This window comes from Suillus subalutaceus (genome assembly GCF_016647625.1).
Source record: "Suillus subalutaceus strain FC151 chromosome Unknown DFJ58scaffold_255, whole genome shotgun sequence".
In the NCBI taxonomy this organism is placed as follows: Eukaryota; Fungi; Basidiomycota; class Agaricomycetes; order Boletales; family Suillaceae; genus Suillus; species Suillus subalutaceus.
Window position 1 is genome coordinate 32,740 of NW_024540504.1, and position 19,949 is coordinate 52,688.

The 19,949-nt window shown below is 47.1% G+C and overlaps 6 protein-coding genes across 6 annotated transcripts; 2 read left to right on the forward strand and 4 right to left on the reverse strand.

Moving 5' to 3' along the window:
- Positions 1-1,812: 1,812 nt before the first annotated feature.
- On the forward strand, positions 1,813-3,572 carry DFJ58DRAFT_736208 (uncharacterized protein; the record flags this gene model as incomplete). Its single annotated transcript, XM_041386759.1, has 8 exons — positions 1,813-1,901; positions 1,956-1,963; positions 2,025-2,173; positions 2,263-2,287; positions 2,338-2,669; positions 2,719-2,973; positions 3,023-3,175; positions 3,231-3,572. The coding sequence occupies 8 exons, from the start codon at positions 1,813-1,815 to the stop codon at positions 3,570-3,572; spliced, it is 1,353 nt and encodes a 450-aa protein (XP_041235930.1).
- A 5,490-nt stretch (positions 3,573-9,062) lies between these two features.
- Positions 9,063-9,473, reverse strand: DFJ58DRAFT_229526 (uncharacterized protein). Its single transcript, XM_041379358.1, has one exon. It carries the CDS (start codon positions 9,341-9,343, stop codon positions 9,104-9,106), a length of 240 nt encoding a protein of 79 aa, XP_041235931.1. The 5' UTR covers positions 9,344-9,473; the 3' UTR covers positions 9,063-9,103.
- A 1,624-nt stretch (positions 9,474-11,097) lies between these two features.
- Positions 11,098-11,352, forward strand: DFJ58DRAFT_670996 (uncharacterized protein; the record flags this gene model as incomplete). Its single annotated transcript, XM_041382912.1, has 1 exon — positions 11,098-11,352. A coding segment is annotated over one exon (255 nt), but the record flags the coding sequence as incomplete, so codon positions are not given.
- Positions 11,353-11,899: 547 nt separating this feature from the next.
- On the reverse strand, positions 11,900-12,496 carry DFJ58DRAFT_847909 (uncharacterized protein; the record flags this gene model as incomplete). Its single annotated transcript, XM_041393535.1, has 1 exon — positions 11,900-12,496. The coding sequence occupies one exon, from the start codon at positions 12,494-12,496 to the stop codon at positions 11,900-11,902; it is 597 nt and encodes a 198-aa protein (XP_041235933.1).
- Positions 12,497-17,444: 4,948 nt separating this feature from the next.
- DFJ58DRAFT_736214 (uncharacterized protein) lies at positions 17,445-18,206 on the reverse strand (the record flags this gene model as incomplete). The annotated part of the gene is made up of 4 exons (XM_041386760.1): positions 17,445-17,523; positions 17,581-17,762; positions 17,830-18,009; positions 18,069-18,206. 4 exons carry the CDS (start codon positions 18,204-18,206, stop codon positions 17,445-17,447), a joined length of 579 nt encoding a protein of 192 aa, XP_041235934.1.
- A 171-nt stretch (positions 18,207-18,377) lies between these two features.
- Positions 18,378-19,737, reverse strand: DFJ58DRAFT_736215 (uncharacterized protein; the record flags this gene model as incomplete). The annotated part of the gene is made up of 7 exons (XM_041386761.1): positions 18,378-18,635; positions 18,690-19,013; positions 19,067-19,212; positions 19,266-19,316; positions 19,369-19,488; positions 19,540-19,584; positions 19,632-19,737. 7 exons carry the CDS (start codon positions 19,735-19,737, stop codon positions 18,378-18,380), a joined length of 1,050 nt encoding a protein of 349 aa, XP_041235935.1.
- Positions 19,738-19,949: the final 212 nt, after the last annotated feature.

Genomic DNA, 19,949 nt, shown 5'->3' on the forward strand with positions numbered 1-19,949 from the left:
AGTGACCGGACAATGACCACGGACGGAATATAAGCAGAGTATCATCAAGGATGCTTCACGCATAGCTTTGAAACTAACCCGCATGAGAATGTTGTAGGAAACGCTAGATAGACGTCATTGATAAACTATAAGTCAAAACATATCAAGAAAGAGATAACGAAATAACGATGAAATAAATATCTATGTGCTGCGTCTGTATTAGTGACCATTGCTGCGTAGAGGAGATGGACAGCAAAGGGAAAGTACGGAACGAGGCCACCAGAGCAAGGTGATGATTGCACAGTTGCTGCACTTGGTGTGTGATATTAGTATCGGGAGCAGGGGGTGTCGTGGACGTCGATGCGGCAGCGGCACGCCGGGTTTGCGATGACGATGCCTGGCCTTGCTGTCGCTGCTGCAGTCGGTTCGCCTTCGTATAGTCTTGTTCGGGACGTCGAGCAACAAATAGCGCCTGCACAGAAGTCATTGAACGACGGAAATCGAACATGTACGAGAAGAAAACATACTTATTTATCTTTTACTACAGCTGTAATTTCAACGATAGGAGGACCAAGAAGAGGAAATATGATTCGAGTTGGGCGTTGCCGTATTTCGGTTGGTTCCGGGTCGCTGATGATGGGTTGTAGCGGAAGAGCTAAGAAAGGCAGTCAAGGAGCGCGATTGGAGAAGGTGAGAGAGCACCGCTGCGACGGCGTGCAGATGAACGAACATGGATATTACGCGTCGGTGAGGACTGAGAGAACATCAGTCAGAACAGAAACTGATAAAAAATGCTGATGACGCACATGAACATTGAATATCGTGTCGCGCGCCATCAGAAAAGCTTAGGTGTAGTCGATGGGCAAAGTTCTGGGCTGGACGTCGCGTCACATTACTCTAGATTGTAGCGACCTTATTAATTGACTGAAAAGGTCAAGAAACATGTCACGTACGTCCATTTGTAACGACTTTCCAGCTGCGACCTGTACAAAGGTGATAAGCATTATTTGGAAAGGCACGATATCATAAAGAACGTACACTAGGTCTTCGAAGCCGACTTCTTTGCAAAGGATGGCATGGACATCCTACACGTACAAATTTTCGTCACGACAACCCTTCCCATTCTGCAGAGTCCACAGAATCTTCGTGCTAAATGGGTGGTCCGACCCGAGATTCCATAGACGCACTGTGTTATCCCATGGCGCATTCGCGAGGAGGCGGTCATTCTGAAACTTTAAGGTCATGTTGACCAATTGATGACGTTGTATGATCCCTCGAGAATCTGCTTCAAAGTGAGCCAAATATCCTAATCGGGCCGTACGCCCCGGAAGATAAACTTTCTTGTTTGAAGTTGTTCCCGTCTGATCAGACGTCCACGAAAGTTTCTGCCAATTCCTGTTTGCAAATTTGAGCGTACGTCGACGCGTCTTATGTAAGTGGCATGCTAGATTTTTACTCTGCTCTCTTCAAATCTACACAACGTTGTGATTTTTGATGTATCGGATAAGCAGTACATGTACATACCGTGCACCTGTGCCCGGTCTTGATCGTCTGGACCCAACATTCTCCGCTCTCGACATTCCACACTCTTGCCGTCCCATCATTGGATCCGCTTACCACTTGTGTCGCGTATCCTTCGCAACATATCACATGGTGTGTCGCTTTCTATGACTGCCCGAACTGCACTGATCATTGTTTCTACCAAGTCCTTATTTTCTTCCAAATGGATATCATGGAATATTTCTTCAAGATGATGGGCTGGAAGTATTTCCGTTTTGACGGTGATACGAAGACGGAGGATCCGAACATGCCTTGCATGTACAACAATTTAATATGAAGGATTCGGAGATTAAAGTCTTCATCCTCTCAACACGAGCTGGTGGTTTGGGTCTCAATTTACAGACTGCAGATGCGGTTGTCATGTGCGTTATGTCTTGCGGTCACATCGTTCTCTATGCTAACGCCTAGGCTTACAGCTTCGATAGTGACTGATGAATAAGCTTCTGGCTATTGCTTGGACAGACGTGCTGATGATAATATCTCAGGAATTCCCCACGCTGATCTTCAGGCTCAAGATCGTGCTCACCATATCGGCCAGGCCAAGGCTGTCCGAATCCTCCGTTTCATCACAGAGAAGAGTGTCGAAGAAGCCATGTATGCTCGTGCGCGATACAAGCTCGATATCGACGACAAGGTTATCCAAGCCGATCATCTCGACGACCAGTTTAAACCTTGTTGTCGAAACGACCGGCTTGGATAGGCATCGACTTGAAGTCGATGCAGGAAGAGCAGGAAGAATTCTTGGTGGGTGTTACGGAAGCTTTATCCCAAATAATACAGCTAATGAGTGTTATGCAGCGTCCATCCTCGAAGCAGGCCAAGAGGAAGAGAACGAAGAAGCTGCTGACATGAACTCAACGAGATATCGTCAAGAAATGACTGAGGAGGTTGAGGTTTTCCGCTTGATGGATCTTCAGCGAGAACGGGATGCGTTGGACGCACGGCGTGCGGTCGGCAACAGAGGGAAACCGCCATTGCCCCTCATGCAGCTTGAAGAGCTGCCTGAGTACTATCAGACGGATGAACCGTCCGAGCCAAAGGAGATTGGTGATGCTATCGAGGGTCGTGGTCACCGTCATCGCAGTGTCGTCAATTATAACGACAGTCTCAGTGATGAGCAGTGGACGATGGTGCGTCTTGTAGGATGTCGCGATGCCTGCATGCTGATTGGAATTTTAGGCTGTGGAGGATGGCGAGGATCTGCAGGAACTCGTTGATCGTGCCCGTGGCAAGAAAGAACGACGGGCTACCAACAAGCTTCTCAAGGAAACCGATACACCTGGTCGTAATACTCCAGCGTCAGACGTGGGTGTTGGGCGCAAGGGGAAGAAGGGCAAGGGCAAGATGACTACCAACGACTACGACACACCTGGTGTGGCTGGCAAGCGGAAACGTGGGATGAAGTCGATGACGACGACGAAGAGCGTGACACTGGTGAGCTGGTTTTGAGTGTTCCTTTTGAACGTTTTCTGATGATATCTAGAAACGACGGAAAACGAAGGCGGGTGACATGTCGCCTGCAATAAGGGATAAGATGAAGAAGGCTTTCAACGAGGTTCTCAGAGCGGTTCTTGCTTGTGAAGACAAAGATGGCCGGAAACGCTGCGAACTTTTCCGGGAGCTCCCCGACAGGAGAGTGAGTAGAAGGCTTCCGGTCTCATGTTACACCGACATACTAACGATACGATCAGGATTACTCCGATTATTATCAGTTAATCACGCATCCGATCGCCTTGTCCCTACTTCGAAAGCGGAGTAACACTGGACATTACAAGAGTATCACGCACTACAAAGAGGACTGGAAGCTCACGTATAACCAAGAGGGCTCGTGGGTATACATAGATGCTGAGGAGATGGAAAAAGTGTTCCACGACACGCTGGAGAGAGTCACTGCGGGGACGGGACTACCTGGTGCCTCACCAGCTCTAGGTGGACCGTCAAGCTCTGCAGCATATGACTCGGCGCTTACGCCTATGGACGAGGATGAGCGGCCGCAGCGGGGCAGGCTCGGAGTGCTGGTCGCAAACAGGTGATCGGTGATGATGAATACCTGACGCCGAATGATGATGAGTAGATATTTCTTTATCGCATTCTTGATCTGCGATTTCGTTTTGTTATTTCCTCGTTTTTACGACAGCATCATTTTTTGGAGTATGTGTATTGGTACACAATATCATCACACATCGATCGGCGAGACAACTTGAATGGTACCACGTGCACGAAGTGCGAATTCGAAAGACGAAGCCCGTTCTTAACATTCTCGGAGGATCTAGGTGGATCTAGTCGATGATGATTTGAACCCTTCAATCAACACAGTTGCAATTAGATAAACCAAATGCTAGAATGCATTCACTTCAGCGTCGCGGGGGTTCAAATTATCAAGCAATCAACTTGTAATCGAGAGTTTGTCACTCATGCACATGGATTCCTCGAGCCATGGAGCCGGACACGGTACGTGTACGGTCCGTTCAACTTTGACCGTCACGTTCTCTAAGTCGAATTCTGGCTAGAAGTTCACGGTGCAGTAGCCTCGTGCTCTCCAGCTGGGAGCCAGCCTACAAGCGCCTGCTTGCCCTTTCTACTTGACTACATACACCATCCATCGAGCTTTGAATAGAACTGCAACCAATCGTCCATTCTACTCAAACATCCTTTCTAAACGTTGATATCTCCGTTACTCAATCGTTTCACCACTTACATAAAACATTTTGACTTCAAACAAAGTTACAGCCTAGACATTGACTCCTCAAATAACGTCGTCGTATGTCGCCCCCTCCGAGTTAGCCATCACCATTGCGATTTCTAACCACACCGTTGAACGTAACTAGTGCTTCCCGAGTTGTCTCATTCTAACTCACATTTTTTGTCACATTCTATCATCAACCTTTGCCGATAAGTGACTGGGATCGATGTAAATATCTCCTTCCCTTATCATCACTCTCGCTCTCTAACCTGACTGTCAGTCCCTGGCGAGCTTCTAGCAATGGCCGAAGGAACTTGGGAGAAGCTGTCCCAGGTCGCTGTCCTGGGTGCTAAATATGACTCCCCTGAACGCCAGCCCCATCCGAAATGTTTGGAAGGGACCCGGGTGGATGTTCTCAAACTCATCCGCGGATTATTAGACAAGCGAGAGAAGAGTCAAATCATTTGGCTGCATGGCACGGCAGGCGTCGGAAAGTCTGCTGTGGCATTCACTGTAGCTGAGATGATGAAGGGTCTTAAAGTGACAGAAGAGACGAATGTCGAAACAAGGCTCGCGGGGACATTCTTTTTTTCGCGCAAGCACACGAACCGCAGCACGACCGGTCATTTCTTTGCGACCCTTGCTTACCAGCTTGCGACCAATTTTCCCAGCGTCCAGAAGGACGTGAACAGAGCTATCCGCGAGAATCCTGCGGTTCTAAACCCCAGCAACTCTCTTCGCGACCAGATGAAGGCGTTATTTCACCAACCTCTCTGGCACCTGAAATCCAGGCTGCACGAGTGTCCGCCGGTGTTTGTTATCGATGCCCTCGATGAATGCGAACCTGAGACTGTCGCTGATCTCATCTCCCTTCTCGGCCAAGCTCTTCGTGATCCTGATCTTCCCGTATTCCACATTCTACTCACGAGTCGCTCAGAAGAGCACATCCGTAAAGTCATTCAAAAAGAAGAGATGCGCACACTGGTGTACGAGATACCGGTGAACACTTCTGGGGAGGGCGTTGCTGGCACCATTTCGTTAGATGGAGAAGATGTTGACAATGACATCTATATCTTCTTGCAGCATTCTTTCAAAGAGTTGCGTTGTCGCCATCCTGATTTCCCACAGCCCACTGCGGATAAACTCATGCGGCTGGCGAATCGAGCTGGCAGACGTTTTATCGTGGCATCTACAATGATGAAGTTTGTCGATGACGGATACAATGACCCCCAGGATCGCCTTGAACTCATGCTCGAGCTGACCAATGAACTGCTACCTGGGACGGAAGTGTACAAGTTATACAATTGTATCCTCGACACGTGTTCGAACTCCAGCCGGGCATACCAGCACTTGTCCATTGTTGCTGCCCTTGCAAACCCTCTGCCAATCTCGCAGATTTCGAAACTCCTTGGCCCTGGTCAAGGTAGTGATCTCGCAACCGTACTGGTACAGCTACGGTCTTTCATGGATATTCCCATCGACAGCAGCCAGCCCGTGAATATCTACCACTCATCCATTCGGGACTATGTTTCAGACTTCTCAAACTGCAGCCTCCGTGGATTACAACCGATCACAGCACCACATTCCCTGCTCGCTTATTCCTGTTTCCGCTTGATGATTGAAGACATTCCAGAACGCACTGCTCTCATGGATGCGTTTTCAGAATTGAAGTCGCAGAATCAGGCTATGCAACACCATGACCCCCGGAACTTGCAACAATCGTTAGCTTTCATCGTTGAGGCACCGGAGCCGCTCCAGGTTCTCACCGGCCTGTTATGGCTTCGAGGAGCTCGTGGGTCGGGTTTGCGGTCCTGGTTGGCGACTTTGGACGGACGTGCGTGGCTGCAGACCCAATGTGGGGAAGACTATTTGCGGACACAGAAGGGAGAAGGCTGGTTGGAGACTGAGGGTGGGGGGCATTGGCTGCATACCCACGCGGGGTACACTTGGTTGCAGACCGAGAAGGGGCGCGGGTGGCTACAGAGTAAGCCAGGGTGGTTGTGGAATCAAAGACGGCGACAAGTTGCTGGAGAGCCTGACGAGAAAATGTCATTGGAGACTTGGAACGGGCGAGATTCGCTGGAGACCATTAATGGCCAAGGTTGGCTGGAGACTCCGAGCGGGCGAGAATGGTTGCCAACCCAGGCCGGGGGAGAGTGGCTGCAGACACAGACTGGAAGAGAGTGGCTGCAGAGCCGACGCGGGGAAGAGTGGCTTCAGACGTCGATCGGACAAGTGTGGCTGCAACAGACCCCGAGTGGTCGAGAATGGCTGCAGACACAAAGAGGACGAGAATGGCTACAGACCCAGAGTGGCGAAGAATGGCTGCGGACCCTGAGTGGCCGAGAATGGCTGCATACCCCGAGTGACCGTGAATGGCTGCAGACCTATAGTGAATGGCTGCAGGCCTGTAGTGAATGGCTGCAGACCACGCCTGTGCAAGAGTGGCTGGAGAGGAATGGGCGAGAGTGGCCGGAGGTAAATGGGCAAGAGTGGCTGGACACTAACAACGGGCGAGAGTGGTTGGACACCAAGAGCGGACGAGAGTGGCTGGACACCGAGAGCGCGCAACAATGGCTGGATTACCAATCGTTCGAGGACATGCCGCACACCTGGCTGCGGAATCCAGATGGACAGAAATGGTTGCAGACTCTGGAGCGGTTGCAGACTTGGTGGTGGTGGTTGCGGATTGGGTGGTGGTGGTTGCAGATTCGGTGGTGGTGGTGGTTGCAGCGGATGATTTTTATGCCACAGAGCGGGCCACGGATGATTATCAATACAGATGATACGTCGGCTCTGAGTGGACAAGACCGGCTGCGTTCTCAGAGCGGGTGGGGGTGGCTAGAGGTGCGGGACAGGAGGAAGTGGCTGGAGACCCAGGGCGGGAGGGAGTGGCTGGAAACCCAAGGCGGGCAGAAGTGGCTGGAGACCCAGGGCGGGAGGAAGTGGCTGGAGACCCAGGGCGGGAAGGAGTGGCTGGAGACCCAGGGCGGGGAACAGGGAGTGGCTGGAGACCCAGGGCGGGAGGAAGTGGCTGGAGACCCAAAGCGGGAGGGACTGGCTGGAAATCCAAAGCGGGAGGAAGTGGCTGCAGACCCAGGGTGGGAAGAAGTGGCTGCAGACCCAGGGCGGGAGGAAGTGGTTGGACACACAGGGCGGGAGGAAGTGGCTGGACGCACAGGATGGGAGGGAGTGGCTGGAAATACAGGATGGGAGGGAGTGGCTGGAGACACAGGGCGGGAGGGTATGGCTGGAGACCCAGAGTGAGCGCGCCCACCTGCAGGCCCTAAATGAAGTGCAGACTCCGATCGGGCGTCCATGGCTGCACACCTTTCGCGGGAGAGAGTGGCTGCTGACCCAGAGTGGGCGAGAGTGGTTGATGACCCAGAGCGCGCAAAAGTGGCTCCTGACTCCAGGAGGGCGAGGATGGCTCTATACTCCAAACGGACGAGAGTGGCTGTGGACCCCAGGTGCACTGCAGACTGAACGTGGCCAAGAATGGCTACAGACAAAGAGTGGACAAGAGTGGCTACTGACCCAGAGTGGGCGAGAGTGGCTGCAGGCCATGGGCGGACGAAAGTGGCTGCAGACCCAGAACGGACGAGGATGGCTTAAGACATTCCATGGACAAGCATGGCAGTCGACTCCTGCGGCGTCTGTCTGGGTGACGATGGAAGACTTCTCGAACACGTTGGAAACAATCGACGAGTGCGCAATTATCCCACAATTGCATTCACCGCCAGCTTTTCGAGCAATCCAGGAGTTTAAAAGCTTACCAGATTTCTTGATGTTTCCGGCGTTCCTGGCATTAAGGCCCCAGGATCATTCCACCTCTGCCGCACCCATACAAGATTGTCCAGACATCGAGGTCATCCATACTATGACCGCGTTCACAATTTTTGCAAACGAAACACGGGATCGAAGTCGATTAGCTTCTGACGCTCTGAAATACGCATGCCAAAACTGGGTCTTCCATCTCTCGCGAGTTCCAAGTTCAACGGACGAGAAGCTCAACTGTGCATTCAAGGTCTTTTGGGATCGCCATCTCCTCTCCTGGCTTGAAAGGCAGTGGTGCTTGAAGGGCTTGCAGTTTTGCCTCCTTGCGTTATCCGAAGGGCAGAAACTTGCACAGGTGTGTTCCAAATGATTTTTGTGTATTCAGCATCTGACCTACGCACAAAGGAACGTCTCGTTGAAGCTACAGGGTCATCTCAGTCTCGGGTCTGAAACTGTTGATTTTACGCACTAGATGTCATGCTGTCCTATTATCTTGCATTAATATTTTCCTTTCGTGTCGCTTGTTTATTTACAGAATTTGGAATGTTGAATATAGAATGTCGGTGTTTACTACATGTTGAAATCCCCATTACAGTACAAATTCAAAATGACATGAAAAGAAGTTGACACACCCTCCTGGTTTCTATCTAGATCTCGTCTCGTTCGCTATGAACTTGCTATCCTCGCCACACAACACCGTAGACAGAGCACACTGGCAGAATGATATGATTGAATTGCTCATCAATATGCCGCAAGGAACGTACGAATGAGCCAAAGCTTTGAGTCCTCGCCTTCAGTTTCGTTAGACTCGCAACCAACCTGCATATGCGCGCTTTTTGAGATGTTGAGATTTATCTGTGGTAGCAGCATACACCAAGCTGGTCGCGAGCCCACAGTTTCATAACATACCAGAGATTTGCAGTTATTTAGCCGACACACTGCTGAATAGGTACCAAATCATTGTTTTTATTGCCAAGTTTACTCCTCAAAATATCTTGAAAATAATGCTGAGTCTGGCGCTGTAATTTACAGGGTGATAGGTAAAGACCCGCAACTTGGCATGCAAAGAACTAGTCAGAAGATTCAGAGTCCAGACACTGCAGTCTAGTATTCCAAACACATTGCACGGCTGAAAGTTTTGGTGAGGCTTACCTGGTGGTTATCGAGGTGCAGGTACGAAGACGAGTGCAGCTGGAGGCTTAATGCATACCAAAAGTGAACGATCACAATGGGCGTCAAATTCGTAACACTACCACTTCGCAGTGGTAGGCAGGAGCACCAAATTGACTGGCGCAACGCCAGCGCTGTAAGTATAAGCATGCTCATCAGATAAGTATATGCCATCAGTCAGCACCGAATAGGCGAGGTTCAATCATGCTATCAATACCGGAAGTTGTGTGGCTCGAGTCTTCCCCCGGTCCAGGAGAAATTCCAGTTCACAGGCCTGGGCGAAGGTGCAAGCGTGCGTTTGGAACTGGAATTCGTCAATCGTGCAGCATAATAGTGACCGGACAATGACCACGGACGGAATATAAGCAGAGTACCATCGAGGATGCTTCACGCATAGCTTTGAAACTAACCCGCATGAGAAGGTTGTGGAAAATGCTAGATGGACGTCATTGATAAACTATAAGTCAAAATACATCGAGAAAGAGATGATGAAGAGACGATGAAATAAGCTGCGTCTGTATTAGCGACCATTGCTGTGCGGAGATGTACAGTAGTGGAAAGGCACGAAACGAGCGCACCAGGATATAGGTGATGATTGCATAGTTGCTGCATTTGGTGTGTGGTACTAGTATCGGGAGTAGGGGGTGTCGTTGACGTTGCTGCAGCAACGACAGGCTGGGTTCGCGATGTCGATGCCTGGCCTTGCTGTTGCTGCTGCGTTCGGTTCACCTTCTCGTAGTCTTGTTTGGGACGTCGAGAAACAAATAGTGCCTGCACAGAAATCATTGAACGGAAATCGAAAATGTACGAGAAGAAAACATACCTATTTATCTTTTACTGCAGCAACTTCAATGATAGGAGGACCACGAAGAAAAGATCTATTTCGAGTTGGACGTTGCCGCAGTTCGGTTGGTTCCGAGTGGTTGATGATGGGTTGAAAGTGGCGGAAGAGCGAAGAAAGGCAGCCGAGGAACGCGATTGGAGAAGGTGAGAGAGCACCACTGCGACGGCGTGTGGATGAACGATCATGGATATCGCAGGATATCGCGCGTCAAAGAGGACTGAGAGAATATCAGTCAGAACAGAAACTCGTAAAAAAAACACCGACAACACACATGAACATTGTGTCGCGCGTCATGAAAAAAGCCTGGGTGTAGTCAATGATGGGCAATCATCAATGTTCTGGGCTGAATGTCGCGTCGAATTACTCTAGATGATAATAACTAGATTAACTGATTGAAAAGGTCAAAAAAACACGACACGTACGTACTTTGTAACAGTGTTGTTACTAACCCGTTAAATCAGTTATAACTTAACTTAACTTAACCCGGTTATAACCGGTTAAGAGGTTAGTTAAATGGATCTGTGATTTTGGGAGGGTTAGTAGGGTTAATGTATTAGGAGTTAATTGGGTTAATACTAGGAGTTAATTGGGTTAATTGGGGGTCACCAAACTTTTAATCGTTATCATCAATCTCTCCGATTCTCTCTGTGCCAGCGTCCTGGGACTGTATTACCTCTCCAAGCCGCTCCGATGGGTAGGGAGAAGTCCTGGCTGTGGGATCATTTTCATCAGGGGACTGCGAAGGTTGACAAAGTGCACTGGCAAGCACACTGTAAATATTGTGTCAATGTGAAGGCTAAAGATCTCGCAAATGCTAATCAACAGGCTGTTGCACACGGAATACTGCAGGCTGTCAGAACTTTCACAATTTTGACGCAGGAAGGTGAGTTTTTGTCAATTGATGCCATGTAACATAAATGACTAATGTATACCGTATAACGGACTCAAACAGCATGCGATAATGTCCCTTATATTGCCGGAAAGGTCGAAATCATGGTAAAAGGAATACATATCGGGGTTAGGACAAGTAGTCGAGGTTGAGGATGACATCTCAGGCATTTCGGATTCGGAAAGTAGCAGGCAGCGACAAATTCGTTGCTTCTTCAGTCAGAAGAGAATGTTTTGCATCCGCGACATGTTCAATTGGTCTGTTGAGGTTGGATGGGACGAGTTTTGGTTCCAGGGTGTGAAAAACATGGAGAGTGAGGCTTTATTCTACGAACTAATGTCACGCCTGCCCGAGGATGAAAAAGTACTAGTAGGAATGTCCCAGGGGAGTCATCAGGCATGGGAAATAGTCCATCAAGTTCAATCGTTATTGACGACTCAGAGTAGCTAGCACTTTGGAGTAATTAACTGTTTTTAACCCCATTAACCCCAGTTATTTCGCGGTTAATTCAAATCAAGACGCACCAGTTATAACCTATTCAGTTATAACCCGGGTTAATAACAACACTGCTTTGTAACGACTTTCCAGCTGCGACCTGTCAAGAGGATATGATATTAGCGTTATTTGAAAAGGTATTATATTTATACCCACATATATAAGGAATGGACAGTACTATCACTCCTGGGGTTCTGCAACATTTTCAATAAATCTTTTGTAACTCCTCCACCACATCACATTTTCTTCTACGGGTTTGCACCACTATAGAATCATAGCTGCTCTATACGAATATGATTTTGAGGATTTTAAGGATTTTGTGCTGGGGTGTCGGACGATGGCCGAGAAAATTCAGGGTCTGACTGGTATTCTGCAAAACATGGTCACGTCGTGTCACACATCGGCACAGCGGCAACACCATCAACTTTCGCTCTCCGAAGACTGTCAAAGTTGTGTAATGTGCATTGAATCTCGACGTTGTGCAAAGCTTTGAAAACGGATACTATTGTGGATTGTGGTTCATATAGTAATTATTGGGATTATAATGGTACTGTCGATAGAGTCCTGACTTGTACAGCTGATGGCCTGCATTACCAGAGCCCCCAATGTCATACATCTGCATTCCACCACCAACTTGAAAATCCTGAGATGTACTGGCGAGAAGTCTACCAGCCGGTGTGAAGTGAGGGTGAAGAACAGGTGGAGACCGAGGTACAGAATGGTGCATTGGATGATATGGAGGTGCATGGCTGGGTGGAGGCACACTCAGATCCATGCCTAGCATTGAGGAATGAGTGACAGGCTGCGGTGGATACCTGGATGGTTGGTGAATCGAATTTGGGGGAATCATATCTTCTGGGAATTCAGGAGCAACATTGTTGTTTTCGAGATGGTGCCTGCGAGACTGAGTGAGATTAAATAAACCTTCATAGCGTTGATTTTTCTTGAGTTCCGGGTGGTCGTTAAAGTGCTGTAAAATTCGCTGTAACAATTCAGCTTTGAGTCCAGTTTCCGGCAATCGCAAGGCTGCGGAATTTGGCCTCATGAGCTGCATCTTCTTCAGCTTTCTTCTGAAGCTACACCGGCGGTTTGGAGGCATTGTAAGGATGCGAGAATGAGATGACACGACATGATGTGACTGGATGCTATATATTGATCAAGCCGAGTTTGCTGTAGAGGAGATTGAATTTCTTACACACTCTCCTATCTGCTGTCACGCTTTCATGCATGTCGTCAATCATCTGTCTATAGCATCTTAAAACAAGAGAATGATCTCTATCGAAATTGTGTTCTGGTACCCTGACAAGGTGTTTGATGTGCTCCAGGTGTAACTTTTGAATATCTCTCTAAGATCTATGGGATCTGGATCATTTATGATTATACGAGGTTGCAAATCACCACTATTCTGTCTCTCGCAACTGCAACACTCGAGAAATTTTTGTTCTGCTTGGACAGTACATCATCTATAAGTATCCTACATGCACCTGAATTTTTCGAGGTGATTCAAGCAGCGCATTGAGGTGTTTTGAACATTTTGCATATTACATGCCAGTTGCAGATTCCCAGGAGTGATAGTAGGTCTTCAAAGCTGGTTTCTTTGAGGATGACACAGACATCCCACACGTAAATTTTTTTGTCACAACAACCCAAGTTACAAGCACTTTCTTATGAATGGAAAGGGCTGTGGAGTACACCGACTCTTCGTGCTAGATGGGTGTCCGACTTGGAGGTGAGATTCCTTAGATGTATTGTGTTATCCCATGATGCATTCACGAGGAGGCGGTCATTCTGAAACAAGGTCATGTTGCATTAGTATGATGTCCCTTGAGAATATAATATCCTAATTGGGCTATACGACCTGGAGATAAGCTTGTTTGAAGTTGTTTTCGACTACCAATCTGTGTTTGAGTGTAATCATCATCTTCACATCCTAGATTTTTACTCTACTTTCCAACTACTTTCTTCAAATTCGCATGTTGTGATTTTTGATGTATCGAGTGAGTAGTTCACCCACCTGTGCCCGGTCTTGATTGGACCCATTGAATACTGTTTCTCTGCTCTCGACGTTCCACACTCTTGCCATCCCATCGTGTCATGTATCCTTCCCAAGTTCTTCACAATAGGTCACAAGGTGTATCACTTTCTATGATTGGCCCAAGCTGTACTTGTTACGAACTAGGATGGTTCTGACGTATGGCTACTCGATAAGAGTAATCGGCCAAGGTCGGTTCAAGACTTCGGCATATACTGAAGTTTCAGTGTTTCTGAGACAAGACAAGGAGAGTGTCCTCGACTTGAATCAAGTTCAATACAACTTAAGATTGGAGGTCTTAAGCGAAGGAAGTTCCAGGTAAAACCTAGTAAGATTAAAGTAAAGAACTACATAGTACAGAACGGGTTTATATAGTGAATGGTAACGACTTTAGGGCCAGTACGATGAGGTCATAGAGATGAGTCAGAGATAAGACGAGTCAGAGATAAGATGAGTCAAGATAACAAGAATAGATCATCTAGCGATGGCAAGATGCGATCGTGATGTAATACAATGATGTAAGAGAAAGAAAATGAATAGGGGCGTACTTGACTGTAACATTACCCCGTTGTTATCGTTGAAGTCACCGATTTCAACAATCAAAGTTATCGCAAGCGTCATAGTTATCATGATCACCTGCGCATTGAACGAACATTCTCTCATCTTCTTCGATTGAGATCTGTTCCATAGCAGCGTCTTTGTCAGCCTCCTATCTAGAGAGGGCCTCATAGAAGCCTGCATCCGTCCATACTAATGGGATAGGTTTCTCTCCTTTAAGGTCTCTACAAAAGACCGAAAGATGCCCTGGCGCGAGATTACGACATACGCGGCAGAAGTACGTAGGGCAGTTCTTGTGACGATGACTGATTTCATTACAGTTGTGACATTTAAAGTTATCAAGGGGTTCGGTTTTCACGATGGTGACAGAGGATGATTGCGGAGGCGGGGATGGAGTCTTGGAAGGTAGAGTGCGGTTGTGAGAAGGAGGGGAGACGGGAATCTTTCGCTTGGAGGGTCGTCGACGGGTAGGGCGTATATGAGGGGTTGCCGCCGGGGCAGTCGTAGAAGCAATTGGTATGATCGGTACAGCAGGAGGAACGATAACATTAGGCGTATGCTCAACGGGAGATGATATCTCGACCGGAGGTGGGATAGGAATTGCGATATGTGGGGACGGGGGTCTAGCGATTGGGTTCGTTGCAATTCGTTCAGTGACGATATGGATTGCTTCTCTAACGACTTCTTTGGTAGAGGTAGGCATGAGACGTATCGCAGAATTGTGAATGCGTATATGGAGATGACGGAAGATGGTCTGAAGGCGTTCATCATCAAGAAGCCCTGCAGTACGTTTGACGAGATTAGCAGCGCGAATGATATTGATGAGGAGTGTGCTAGAGAGGGCTCCTTGTTCAGCGAGGAGACGATCTATTTCGATAGCGTATTGTTCAGAGAGGAGGGCGGACTCGAACAATGTATTGGTTTCAATGTTGTCGAGAATGGAGAAGTAGTTTGGGGATTCAGTGGCTTCGGTCAACGTGATGGACGTCGTGGAGGGGGAAGTACAGTGGCTCAAAAAACTGTCCGCATGTTTTGACATTTTTCACTATCTATAATATTGTGTGAGAATGAACAAATTCCTCAAGGACATACTTATACCACATTGTAGTATGGCTTCAGGGGCTTTTATTTGAGCCCTACACCGTGGGAATCGGCGGAGATATGGTGGAGATATAAGGCTTATAAAATGATGACTCATGTGGACAGTTTTTTGAGTGTATATTAAAACTATATAAATCATTATTTATGACACCATAAAAATCATGCCACTATTATATAAATTATAAAGTGGTGTCATTATGTTATTTTATGACTATATCTAACTATATAAACCAGAATATCTCATGTATCATAGTCATAATCACCATGAAAGCCATCTCCTCTGCTCAAAGAGATAATATCCTCTCTCTGTCTTATGCTGGCCTCTCTGCTCGCCAAATTTCCTCTAGAACTGGAATATGCAAGTCCACTGTGGCCAAGTTCATCAAAGAAAGCCACCCAGACAAGGAAAACTCTTGTGGAGGACGTCCATCCAAGCTTACCTCTACTGACAAAAGGGCTATTATCCAACATATCACTACAGGAAAGGCTGATAATGCTGTCCAAGCCACCCATTATATCAATTCCACCATCACTACCCCTGTCTCTTCACAAACTGTGAGGAATGTTCTCAAGGCAGCTCATCTCAAGGCAGTAACAAAGAAGAAAAAAGCCTCTTCTCTCCATCAAACATAGGCAGAGAAGACTAGCCTTTGCCTTAGCTCATCAACACTGGACTGTAGAGGACTGGAAGCATGTTATATGGTCAGATGAGACCAAAATCAATAGGATTGGGTCAGATGGGAAGGTGTATGTATGGAAAAAGAAGGGAGATGGCCTAACAGACAGAGAGGTTAATGGGACTGTCAAGTTTGGAGGAGGTTCTTTAATGGTATGGGGCTGTATGGGATGGAATGGTGTGGGAATGCTTGCTGAGGTTGAGGGGAAGATGAATGCTGAGCAGTATGTGGACATTTTAAATGACCACTTGCTGCCTAGCTTGGCAGAATCAGGGATTGATGAAGAAGATATCATTTTCCAACAGGATAATGATCCCAAGCACACATCCAGAAGAGCTAGGGAATGGTTTGAAGAACATAACATCAATGTTCTTGACTGGCCAGCACAGTCTCCTGATGTCAATGTCATTGAACATCTCTGGGGAACACTCAAGAAAAAGCTTCAAGCCTATGAAAACCCCCCTAAAGGAGTATGGGAGCTTTGGGAGAGAGTAGCAGTGGAATGGGGGAAGATCACAGCTGAGGATTGCCAGAAATTAATTGAGAGTATGCCTAGAAGGATAGAGGCAGTAATTAAAGCCAAGGGAGGTCATACAAAATACTAGAATACCTGGTTATTACTGTAAAATACTTGAGTCAAAAAACTGTCCGCATGAGTCACCATTTTGTGAGCCTTGTATCTCCACCATATCTCCACCGATTCCCACGGTGTAGGGCTCAAATGAAAGCCCTGAAGCCATACTACAATGTGGTATAAGCATGTTTTTGAGGCATTTGTTTGTTCTCACACAATATTATAGATAGTGAAAAATGCCAAAACATACGGACGGTTTTTTGAGCCACTGTATGCTGATACGTTGTTAGTATGAGGAACTGACTCGAACACCTTTACGAGGTGCTGACTCCGCCCTTGTTCATTCAAGGTTCCTTTGCAGACCTTGATTTGACCCTCATTCCGCATGGTTTAGCGGGCTTGAGGGTAGTGAAGAACTGGATTCGTGAATCTTTCTACCATATGAACCCATCCAAGAGCCCTCAATTCCTGACGACCTTCATGAGCATCACCAGTTTGAGTTTCGCTTTCGACCGGAATGATGCTCCTGCTTACATTGTTGAGGCACCGTGTCTCACCCAAAATATATCCATCAAGCTCCTCTGCAAGCCAGATAATTGCTATGTGGCGAGGGACATGCTCAATTCTTATCGAGGAGTTGCTCCAAGTAGTATATCATCGGGGAGTTCTGTTTCTACTGTGAGTTTATGCCCTGTGTTCACGTGCATGTGCTGAAAATTATGCAGGCATGTCCTCAACAACCGTTTACTTCATCAGGGAAAAGCTCCTTCACAAAAACAAGGTAATTTCAGAATTTTTTGAGAATCCCACGTAATTTCAGTGAAATCGAGTACGACCTGATTTCTCAAGCTCAGTCGCAGTTACTTTGAATTACTTTGAATTTCTTTCAAATTTTCCCCGAATACCATCAAATTATCTTGGATTCAGTCAAAGTCGACATACATGAACATCGATTAAATCATAATTAAACGAAACATCACCATCAACAGACATGAAAAGAAAAGAAAAGATCAGTGAACTCAAACTAAGCATGGGTATCAGTATGTACAAATGATGCATCAGATGTAGAGAAGTAACTGACTCAGTGCCATATTCATAGCTTGATTTATTCTTCGACCATTGCGTCGAGATCAAGATAGTCGCAAGTGCTTGATGAGCCAGTGGACGCTGAGTTGTCGATTGCACTAGTGTTGAGTTAGTCAGAGTGGCCAACAATGAAAAATAGCGCAAGCAAGATACACCTAACTGCCTTGTAAAGTTGTGCCATCAGTGCATGGTACTTCTTTCTACTACCATCAAAGATGAGCATGAGAGTCACTTGGTGAGCCTTGTAAATGCCAACGTGGGAGGAGGTATTGAATGATTTGACTTGTGCATTTGAAGGCGGGTTGCTGCTACTCCAATCCTTCAATATCGCATAAATCTGTGGAGAATGTTATGTAGTCAGTATAGTATACAGAGTTTGAAACAGTATCACGGCCAGTGCCTACCATAGTTGCAATCAAACACACCATAGCCACAGGTAGCTCGGGCTCGTCATTTTCATCTAAGACAGAAACAAAATCATCATGGCACTGAGCGCCAAACGAGTCCTCACCATCAAAGAATGTCAATCGGATGGTGTCAATGGTAGCCTCATCACAAAATGGTTGGTCCCCAAGGACCTTACCCTGGGTAGTAGATGAGAATCAGACAAATGAAGAGAGAGATAACCAAATACTAAACAGACCTTGGCATCGGTTGGAAAAATATACTTGTGACTCTTAAGAAGGTCTTCTACCTTGTCAGCGCAGCCTTTCTGCAGTCCAAAACACAATACAACAATTTGATGTGCGAGCTTCTTGAGATTGGTGCGGAAGGAGCTCATTCATCTCTCCGGCTCGTAAGTGTATTAGTTTCATCCAAATAACCATGCAAAAAGAGTACATACGATTCCGGCAAGAGCCAGTGCATAATCAAAGTCGTGCTTCATCCTCTTCGATATCGCATATTCCTTGTGCTTCCCAGCAGCGATATGGACCGCTTCCAAGGCCATCTTTCACTTCTGAGTGATGTTGGGGAATGCATTGTCGAAGAGAGAGGCTTTCTTGAGTTCAAACATGGCGGTCTTCAACACATTCTGTATCCGGGTGTTTTGAGCCTTGAGGTTAATAGAGCCATCTGCTGAGTAGACTAGATCTGTGAATACGGGCCAAGTAAAGGAATAATCAGACTCTTTATCGTCCAACTCAGGAGCTGACTCGTGAGTAACATCTGCTGGCAGTGCCTCAGTTTTCAGATCCGCAAATTTAGGTCTCTACAAAGTGTGATGTGAGACGGAATGATGGGAGTTTGTAGTAGAACATGTCACCTCGAGTTCCTGTCGTCCTTCTAGCTTACTCCTTTTCTTCTTGTCTTTCTTCTTGTCCGGCTGGTGTTTGGTGACTGTTGATGAAGCTTCACGGTAATAACACTTGGAATGACCATCAGAGGCTTTGTCAGCAACTTGAAACGGCATCTCCGAGTCCAAGTCAGCAACATCAACCTGAGAAACACCGGTGGTAGTGCCAGAGGCCATTGACGACCATTCAGATACATTGCTGCTGGATTGCAAATGCATACTGGCAGCTCTAGCTGTGTGAGGAGGCAGCGAATGAGTACTGGCAGCTCGAGCCGTGTGCACAAAATGGGGAATCTTGGTCAAAAGGTCAATTTCATGTTCTTGTTGTTCTTAATGGGGTTGAGAACCTCTTTGACGAGTTCCTCCTGGGAGAGCGACTCAAAATCATCTTCTTCAGGAAACTCCATATCGTTGTCCATATCGTCCTCTGATTTTTCAGAGGCATGGTCGCTGTCTCCGTATTCACTAATGGTGTCATTATCTTGAATTGACACTGTGGCTGACTTCGACTTGCAGGAATTTAAAGAGCGGCTGATCTCTCATGACCTTGACTTTCAGCACAACTGATATCTTCATGTGCTTCTTGACCATGGTCTGCTGTTGAGTATCTCAGGGCTTCATATGTCTCAAGTAGCAGTCTGTAACTAACCATTGTTGTGATCTAGCTTTTCTGCAGGTGTCTTCCGTGCTAACTTGGCTGCAGGTACTGATTGCAGTCCAGTTACTGTGGGTGCGCACTTACGACTGTTGGCCATTGTCTCATTCCAAACTGAAATCAGGTACGTGTTAGTACCCACTTTCTAACTGTGCAAGTGCTGACCTTTCCGCTCTAAGGCCTTTATCTTTGATGACTGTTGCAACGGTTCTTGATGATTGTGAGTCCCTCACAATTTTCTTTTATGTACTACTTACTATCTGTTTTTTCACCAGCAGATTCTTGACTCGCCTTGGCCTTTGTTTTTTTGTTCCACTTGTGGGTGGCTATCTCTGACGGTGTTAAAGACGCTCTGGGAGGCATACTGACGAGGGGGCAAACTATTTGCCTCAACCAAAGTTGGGAGGGAGGAAGGACTGACAAAACTGCCAGCAAGGTTCATAGTCCGCTGTTGTTTGAAGTTTGGGAGTTTGTTTGTTGTTGACTTATGGTGCTGTTATCACGTCAATTTTTGCAAACTAAACCTTTTCTGATTCACCGACAGGGCGCATTTGGTACTTTCACTCTTGCACTTT

Coding starts and splice junctions, on each gene's coding strand:
- DFJ58DRAFT_229526 (XM_041379358.1), bottom strand. CDS start 9,343: ATGGCATATACTTATCTGATGAGCATGCTTATACTTACAGCGCTGGCG.